At 35.8% G+C, this 9798-nt stretch overlaps 1 protein-coding gene and 1 pseudogene across 1 annotated transcript in view; one reads left to right on the top strand and one right to left on the bottom strand.

The window, feature by feature from the left end:
- ATM (ATM serine/threonine kinase) overlaps nt 1–9798 on the bottom strand; it is a 156220-nt gene that overhangs the window by 56388 nt on the left and 90034 nt on the right. Inside the window, exons 37-40 of the mRNA XM_023516060.1 lie at nt 8146–8322; nt 5249–5426; nt 2782–2869; nt 246–401 (exon numbers count right to left, since the gene is read on the bottom strand). Coding sequence (XP_023371828.1) covers nt 246–401; nt 2782–2869; nt 5249–5426; nt 8146–8322 — 599 coding nt within the window. The remainder of the gene's footprint in view (nt 1–245; nt 402–2781; nt 2870–5248; nt 5427–8145; nt 8323–9798) is intronic.
- LOC111726914 lies at nt 5557–6496 on the top strand (annotated as a pseudogene).

Raw genomic sequence — 9798 nt, 5'->3', positions numbered from 1 at the left:
AAAAAAAAAAAAAAAAAAAAAAACAACGTAATATCGTTTCACTTTAAAACAAAATTTCTATCTAAATGTTTTCTTTTTCTTTTTATTAAATCATAGCTGTGTACATTAATGCAATCATGGGGTACAATGTGCTCTAAATGCTTTCTAAATAAGGATGTAAGAGATACAATAAATTTTAATTATACATCGTTACTGAAACAGTCTCAACACAAATTTTAAAAGCTAAAAATTCCAAATTTCATTACCTTTTCTCTTGATCCTCCATGCTTTTCTTATCTGCATAAATTTCTGCATAGAGTAACGCCGTAAAGTGAGCAGCACAAGACTGAGCTACCTTGGCAACCTCTAGATAATTCAAATCCAGCCAGAAAGCATCATCAAAAACTGTTCCCAAAGAAGGTCTAAGGAAAAATTAAATACAACATTATTCCATTTCTTTAACTTCAATACCCAAAGAAAAGCATATTGATATAGAATACAGTGGGTGGTTGCAACTGCCAAATAAAAAATTACATTCAAATAACTGAAAACCACATTTCCCCAACATACAGCTTATAAACATTATAAATAACAGCTGAAGACTACTATTTCTCAATCCCTTAGGTTTTTGTTTTTTCCCTCAAACGCCTCAGAGAATCTGATGAAATCTATAGACCATCAGCCCACACAAATCTGAGATTCATATCTGGTGTCCACCAAGAAATAAAGCACCACAGGCTAAGAATAGGATGCACAGAATAGCTAGTAATACACGCACACATACACACTCTCTCTCTCTTTAAAATAGTTAATTAAAAATGTTCCATTTCTTCTAAAACACAATTACATACCTTTCCTATTATGGTTCTTTTTGTTTGTAACTTATTACCAATGTTATTTAATAAAAATCTTCCACTTTAGTAATAGCAGGTCAAAATTTAAATGGATCATAAATATCTTTTTGAAAAGTAACATTATAGAGATGTGACAAGGTGGTGGTTAAGAGAACTGACTTTGAAGGATACAGCTAGGTTCAAATCTTGCTGCATCACCTAAGCTATATGATCCTTGGCAACTAAACTTGTTAAACCTCAGTTTCCTCCATTGTCAATCCTGAAACAACACATAACATAGAGTAGCTGCAACAATTAAATAATGCCCGTAAAGCTGATGAGTAAATAATCTACTGGACAATAAGCACTCAACTGAGCTGTTATTATCTCTGAGGAACTTGAAATTCAGAGAAGTGAAATAACCTGCCCTTGGAAAGGATTGTTACATTAACTGCATGTCAGTCACATTACATACCTTATCTATTTTAATACCAAAAACTGCCCCCCTTTAAGGTAAACATTATCCTGATTCTAAAGATAAGACTGAGGTTCAAAGACACCAAGAAATCTGTCCAAAGAACAAGCTTCTAAGTACTGAACTTAGACTTGAACTCAAGACCTTACCCTTTATTCTATGTTCCATTCATATTTTCTCAAGAAACCTCTTTAAAGTTTTATTCTTAATTAAAACTGAATATAAAGAATTTTTATCTTTTCCCAGGCCTGCCAGTGTGACCAGCATTCCACCTCAATCATAAATCTGAAATGAAGACTCAAAGGTGAAACTGTCTCCCAACACCAAGAAAATAGATGCTCCAGCTCCAGTTACAGCTTCTTCTGGGCTTTCTCAGAGGAAAACTAGTACAAAACAATAAGGTCAATCAGTAACTTTCTAACCAAAAGCAAAAACACTGAAAGGCATTAAACTTCTTTTACTATTACTATTCAGGATACAGAGGGAATAATATTTTAACGTACACTCATGAGACATTAATTACTACCTATTCAAAAGATAGGCCTATTACATTATTTCTTCAAAGTTCTGGTCCATGTTCAAGTAGTATGGATCAGTTAGACCACCCACTGCAGTAATTCCAGCACACATATTTTTTTCTTTTTCTTTTTCTTTTTTTTTTTTTTTTTTGAGACACTCTTACCCTGTTGCCCCAGGCCAGAATACAGGGGTGTTAGCCTTACAGCAACCTCAAACTCCTGAGTTCAAGGGATCCTTCTGCCTCAGCCTCCCACCTAGCTGGAATTACAGGTACCTAGCACAATACCTGGCTAATTTTTCTATTTTTAGTAGAGGTGGGGTCTTGCTCTTGCTCAGGCTGGTCTTAAACTCCCGAGCTCAAGGGATTCTCTCACCTTGGCCTCCCAGAGTACTAGGATTACAGGTGTGAGCCACACATCCGGCTCCTAGCATACACTGTTAAACATCTCATGAGAACTACTAGAAACAAAGATTGGTAAAACAATTTACCAAAATAAAAATCAACATCCTCATAGCATAATGGATTTTAGAGACCCTATAAAAAAAACACAGCTTGTAATACAGATGACATAAAAAAGACATTTATACAACTTGATTTACTTCTAAGACTTAAAAGCAAAGAGAAAATTTAAAAGAGGGATAACACAACTAAACATAACCTGGAAAATTATTCACTCCTTTCCCACCACCACTAATGCAGACAAAATAAACTAAAGCCCAAAAGGCTGCTTGATTTAGGAAACATCACTCTTACTGGCTCAGCTGGGACAATTGGGTTTTTGTCACTGATTTAACCAAACCCAGAGTTCAACTACTCTGAATATGGATTATCATAAGAAGACATAAGCATCATATAAATTAAATATATCACTTTGCAGCAACTTCAGCAAAAATAATCATGTTAAAAATTCAGCAAGCAGTGAACAGTTATACTTCCAGATCCCTAAACTCAAGAAGCAACACTCACTACATTACCTCTTTTGTCTTCTCATATAGTCCACAACAGCAAGCATTGTTCTTTGTGATTTTTTATCCAAGCAGCATCGGAAAACATGCTCTGACTCTGACAAACAAACACAGATACCTCCTCTCAGTCCCAGGCATTCTCGCTTGATCACCTTCTTCCTTCTGTTTTATGTGTCAGTTTCCCTCTACACTAGTAAGGTTCTTGTGAACCATACCTAACACAAAATTGGTTCTTATAAATTTGAATGAAAAAATAAAACTTAATGGCATTTTTTTCTTTTAAAAGAAGTTATGCTTAATAAAACCGAGAATTCACATTGTAATTTACATTTTACTTCTGAGGGGGACTAATCTGTCAATTTAATAAATATTTATCTGGGATCCTTCATGTGGTTTGGGCTCAGTATAACACCACAAATAAGAGAGACTATTTCTGACTACAAAGAACTCACTAACCTGGGAGACTCTCAACACCGTGTGGTAAGTGCCATAAGAAGGAAGGTTTAGAATGTTATAGAGGTATTTGTATATAGGAGGGAACCTCATCTACACAAAAAATGTTTCACAGAAAAAGTGATACCTACAACCGGGCGCGGTGGCTCATGCCTGTAATCCTAGCACTTTGGGAGGCTTAGGCGGGTGGATTGCCTGCACTCACAGGTTTAAGACTAGCCTACGACAGAGGGAGACCTAGCCTCTAAAAGTAGCTTGGCATTGTGCTGAGGGACCTATAGTCCCAGCTACTTGGGAGGCTGAGGCAAGAAAATTGCATAAGCCCAAGAGTTTGAGGTTGCTGTGAGCTATGACCACGGCACTCTACCCAGGGCAAAAGTGGGACTCTGCCTCAAAAAAAAAAAGAAAAGTTAAATAAAAAATAAGTTTTACATGCTTATTATTAATTCTTGATCACTTATAGCTGTATCTCCCCAATTAAAGATAAAAAATCTATTTTGAGTGGTTTGCAAAGTCTCCATGAGAATTATTACAGAATTTTTTTTCTTTTTTTTTTCTATTAAATCATAGCTGTGTACATTAATGCAATCATGGGGCACAGTGTGGTATTTTCATATACAATTTGAAATATTTTCATCAAACTGGCTAACTTAAGCCTTCATGTCATTTGCTTAGTTATTGTGTTAAGACATTTATATTCTACTTTTAGAAAGATTCACTTGTACCCTTGTGAGATAAACCACAGAAGTGATCCCTTCAATCACCCTCCCTCCACCCATCCACTTCCTCTCCTCCCCTCCCCCTCCCCAGAATTTTTATTTCAATGACCTAAAGAAAATTCATACAAGCAATAAATTTACTTTAAAAAAAACATTCATACAAGCATATTATGGATCATTTAGATCACCAACTTAAAATCTAGTACAACCACAAGGTGGGCATCCATTTCTAAGTTTTAATATATTTTTCCAAATAGTACTGTTTATTTTTAACAGCTGGTAAGTAAAAGAAAAGCACAAAGAAGGTAAAGCATAACACAGTGAAGTCTAAATAATATTAGAGTCATGTCAATGCAGTAGTAAAAATAGAAAAAACAATTTGAAGAACTGAGTAATCACAATCTATGCTGTAATGATGGGAACCACAGTTAGACTGGAAGGAGCAATTTAAGTTGCAGCAAAATATCACAGTAAATCAGTATTTTTATTAGTACTAAATTGGTCTTAAAGTACAATATATAAATGTGTACCTAGTTTTATGTTTACATATAAAATACATTAATAATAATCATAGTTAACAGTAGAAATCTATTAATTTTGTATCCTCTTTTAAAATTTAGGTTTGAAAAACTGACTCATAATGAGCCTCTAACTATGCATTTAAATGTTATGTGTACCCAATCCCCTGATGAATTTCTTCTGTTATTATTGTTTACCACGGGAAATCTGTATTATAGAAGAAGAGTAAGTTGTAAGAGTAAGGTACAATTAAATTTTTGTTTTTAATAATTAGAATATATACCAAGTATTAATTGGAATCATAATTAATCTTAGATCACAGGATTAATTTTAAAGAATTTCTGCAATCTTTCTGTATTTTCTACAACACAGAGACATGATTTTATAATACAAAGGTTGCTTTTTCAATGAGTTGGGCAGAGCTCCAAAAATTTGAAAATTCTATCAAAAATTTCAATATTTGATTATGTGTATTTCTCTGTGTGTTTCTTCCATTGCTAGAATGTAGGGTTTGTCTTGCCATACTGCCAGTTGTAAGCACAGTGCCTAATACAAACTATACACTCAGTCAGACAACATATTATTAATAGCCAAAATTTATATAGTTATAATGTACATTAAATATTATCCCAGGACATTCTACAGGTGAGAAAAGAGAAATTTTGAGGTATCCAATTAAGCTTAATGGATAAGAATGTTTTTGATGAGATTCAAACTTAAAAATATTTATATTTCTCTAGAACTGAGAAGTTAGCAGCACAAATGTTAGAAATTTAACAGAATACCTGAATCCAAGTTTCTAGGCGTTGTGGATCGGCTCATTTGTGAGACATGTCTAAAACAGCTGGTGAAAAATCCCTGAACATGTGTAGAAAGCAGATTTCTCCAGGATTCATCTGTGTCTTGGAGTAAAATATCATGTATCAAGTATGGAAGCACAGTCTGACAAAAGTCAGCTTTCACCTAGGATGTACAAATATACCCACTGAAAAGTTTGATAAAATAATAAATTTTGTTTAAAAATGTCCTGTTGCTGACATAATAAACTTTTTTATGTTCCTTTTTTTATGTTTGTAAGCTGGCCATAAACTCAATGTACAGCTTACAAACAAGCAAAAATATGTGCACCAAGTAAGGCTTTAAAAACAATATAATAGGTTACTGTATCAGTGCCAAACATGTATGTCAATTACACTACTATTCATTTCCAGTCTATACCATTACCATAATGAAATATGCTTACAAAGTGAAATTATTCTATTACTATTTTATTTTTTATTATTTTCCTACTTTAAAAAAATTTAAGAGGACTCAGCACCTGTAGTGTGTCTCCAGCCACATACACCAAAGGTGGTGAGTTCAAACCCAGCCCAGGTCTGCTAACCAACAATGACAACTGTAACAAAAAATGGCCGGGCACTGTGGCGGGCACCTGTAGTCCAGCTACTTGGGAGGCTGAGGCAAGAGAATCACTTGAGCCCAGGAGTTTGAGGTTGCTGTGAGGTATGATGCCACGGCACTCTACCAAGGGCAACAAAGTGGGACTCAGTCTCAAAAAAAAAAAAAAAAAATTTAAGAGTTGAGCTCTTTCCCTGCCACCACTGAAGATTCAGACTCACCTGTAACCCACTGCCACAGCCCAGGAAGGAACTGCTGCTAGAGGTGTAATGGATGTTAATACTGCTTTACAAGAAGTGCTGAAGACCGCCCTCATCCATGACCGCCTTGTATGTGAAAACAGCGAAGCTGCCAAAGCCTTAGACAAGCACAGAGGCCATCTTTGTGTGCTTGCATCTAATGGTGATTGAGCCTATGTATGTCAAGTTGGTGGAGGCCCCTTGTGCTGAACACCAAATCAATCTAATTAAGGTTGATAACAATAAGAAACTAGGGGAATGAATAGGACTTTGTAAAACGGACAGAGAGAGAAACCCCATAAAGTGGTTGGCTGCAATTGTGTAGTAGTTAAGGATTATGGCAAAGAATCTCAGGCCAAGGATGTCATTGAAGAGTAATTCAAATGCAAGAAATGAACAAATAAAACATGTTCCTTAAAAAAAATATGTAAGAGTTGAAATTAATAATTATAAAAAACAAAAGCAATTTTCTGATTTAAGGAGGAAAAGACATCAAAAGCTTAATAGAAAAGCTAAAATTCTGATTTTCGTGCCTTTTCACTCAGTGAAGAACTTCAATAGTCACATTAAAAATGTTTACTTTCTAAAATCCCCAATTTTGGGTATGAAATTTGGGTAATTACTTGTGGTGTCCTCTGAAGTGCAGCAGAGTGCTTTTAATACACGTGGTGCACTAAAACAGTAGTCACTCTAATTTTGCCGTTCACCACACTCCATAGGCATCATATAGATGAATCATCACATGCCACAGCTGCCATATTCATGCCGCTCCATGCACATAAATAGACTACTGATTACTAACTGCACACTTCTTTTTACATTAAAGATAAAAGCAAAAAGACAGTTGTAGGACCAGAGAATTTAGTTTATTAGGAGTTGGGAGAGATAAAAATATATGTATATGTGTATATACATTATTTTACCCTCTGGCTATAAGTCAAAATTTTATTAAAATCTTAGCTTCTTTCTGTAATAAAAAATAAGTTATGTGTGTGTCCACGGTACCACTGTGTTGAATTGGTATAAGCACGCTGTCATATCGCAGAGAATGTAATGACCAATTCACTGTCACTACTTTTTCTGTAGACAACAAAGACTTCTCTTTAAATAACTTTCAATGTGGATGGTTTACCAAAGTACTTCTCTACCAGTTATGTAAAACTGGCAAATAGCAGACCAAGCCAGATACTGTGTTTTCACGGTTCTATTGAATCATGTTCAATAAAATTAGGTTAATCTTAGGGGCACCATTATGGTACACTTTATTGGATCACACATTTGATAAAAGTGTATAAACCCTTTGTTTGATTTGGTATGTACTTTTATTCTTTACTGAATTAAAATACCTTAAAAAATAAAACAAGGAATGCTGATTGCTAACCTACCTCTTTTTCAAACTCAAGAAAGCGTATCAGGAAAAGTAAGCAATTATGCCCTTATCAGAAGCAGTAAACAAAGCTAGAGCAGACTTTTGGCTAACATAAATAATTTATAATCACCTTGGCACCCGTGCTTAGTGGTTAGGGTGCCAGCCACATACACTGGGGCTGGCAGGTTTGAACCTGATCCAGGTGAGCTAAACAACAATGACAACCACAACAAAAAAATAGCCGGGCGTTGTAGTGGGCACCTATAGTCCCAGCTACTTGGGACACCGAGGCAGGAGAATCACTTAAGCCCAAGAGTTTGAGGTTGCTGTGAGCTGTGATGTCATAGTACTCTACTAAGGGCAACATAGTGACACTCTGTCTCAAAATAGTAATAACAATTTATAATCATCAGTATTTATTTTAAATATCATTAGTAACAAATTATTTAAGGTTCCTCTTAGAACTCATCTAGTATTTTGCTACCCCAAAGCTAAAACCCACTATATAAAGCCAAAACTCCCATTTTAATAAATTTATAACTGGGAGTGAGATTGCATAATCACAATGTGCAATATCACAGCACTCTTTTTAGATGTATAGATCATACATTGGTATACAGTTGCCAAAAATAATGGGAAAAGGAAAGAAAAAAGGAATTCAGACTAATTTTCTTACCTCACACATTGGCTTTAATAATTGAAGAATTTCACTTTTTGTGCCTCCACTGTTCAAAAAAGCACGAGTCAGTGTCTTTATCCAAGTGTCGTGATTTTCATTTTGAGGAATCCACAGATTTGTATCATCCAGGTATTCTAATGGGTTTTCATTATCAAATCTAGGTACTTCTAAAAACTAGAAAGGGATTAGAAAATGTAAATAAGAGAATTAGAAAATCATTTTCTTATACAAAATGAATACCTCAGCATAAACAAATGTTTCCAAATAAAACTAAATGTGGAAGCAATGGTTACCTTTAAAATTAAAATATTAGAATAGAATAAAATAAAATAGTTCACATTATATGACCTCAGCGTTGTTAATCTGGTCATCTTGTGGTGATTAGGAACTCTGATTGACAGCTTTAGATTTTTAAATTTAAAACCTAAGTAAACTGAGTTAAAGGCATCCTTTCAAAGGAGCTCTTGGTGAAAAGATTGGGAAGCGTTCTATTTGGTGCTTAGTGAAAATATTTTGAATTAATGCTTGTACCAGTTATTGTCATTTTTTAATTAAACTCAAAAATTTGTCAAATAAATGTCAAGTTTCTTGTTTTGTCTGTTTGTAAACATCTTGCTGGTTGGTTGATAAACACAGAAAATCCTCTAAAGCGCCTGTCTTCTTTAGGGAGAAAATCAGGAACTATCTTCTGGGGTTTCCCTGTGAGCCTGTGGGATGCCCTCTGCTGACTCACTGGCCTGAGTCACACCTGGGCTGGGATGTGTCTTTGACGAAAGAATCACCTGTATGTAGTCTGTTTTTTAAAGCATGAAATAAAAAACAGTCTGACAGTGAAAAAAAAATAATAAAACCTTTATTTTTATAGGAGAGGCAGAGTGGTATTGTAAAAAATAACACTGGTTTAGGCTTCAAGAAACCTGGGTTCTACCCTCAGCTCTAGCAGTCACTTAGTATATGAATCACAAAATCTGCCTCATCTGTCTCATATACAAAACCAGTCTAAACCTACCACACAGACTTTATTTAAAATGAAGTGAGACTTTTTTTGAGATGGTCTCAATTTGTTGCCCCAAGCTAGAATGCCATGGCATCATAGCTCATCCTGTTGCCTCAGCCTCCCCCGGCTACTTTTTCTTTTTTAGCAGAGACAGTGTTTCAACTTTTGCTCAGGCTGGTCTTGAATTCCTGAGCCCAAACAATCCCCCCACCTCGGTCTCCGACAGTGCTAGGACTACAGGTGTCAGCCACCATGTCTGGCCATGAAATGAGATTTTTAAATGTTAAAATTTTATATAGTGCTAGCCAGACATGGTGGTTTACACCTATAATCTGGGCACCTTGTATAGCTAAAGTGGGAAAACAGCTTGAGACCAGGAGTTAAAAGACCAGCCTGGGCAACACAGGGACACCTTGTCTTTACAAAATGTGGCTCAAGGGGCTATGGCGCCAGCCACATACACCTAAGGTGGCGGGTTCAAATCCAGCCCAAGCCCGCCAAAACAACAATGACAGCTGCAACTAAAAAGTAGCTGGGCGCTGTGGCAGGCACCTATAGTCCCAGCTACTTGGGAGGCAGAGGCAGGAGACTCGCTTGAGCCCAGGAGTTGGAGGTTGCTGTGAGCTGTGATGCCACAGCACTGTACCCAGGGG

Source organism: Otolemur garnettii, unplaced genomic scaffold (assembly GCF_000181295.1).
Source record: "Otolemur garnettii isolate 467f Iridium unplaced genomic scaffold, OtoGar3 scaffold00086, whole genome shotgun sequence".
Classification (NCBI taxonomy): domain Eukaryota; kingdom Metazoa; phylum Chordata; class Mammalia; order Primates; family Galagidae; genus Otolemur; species Otolemur garnettii.
This window is presented reverse-complemented; position numbering and strand designations above follow the sequence as displayed.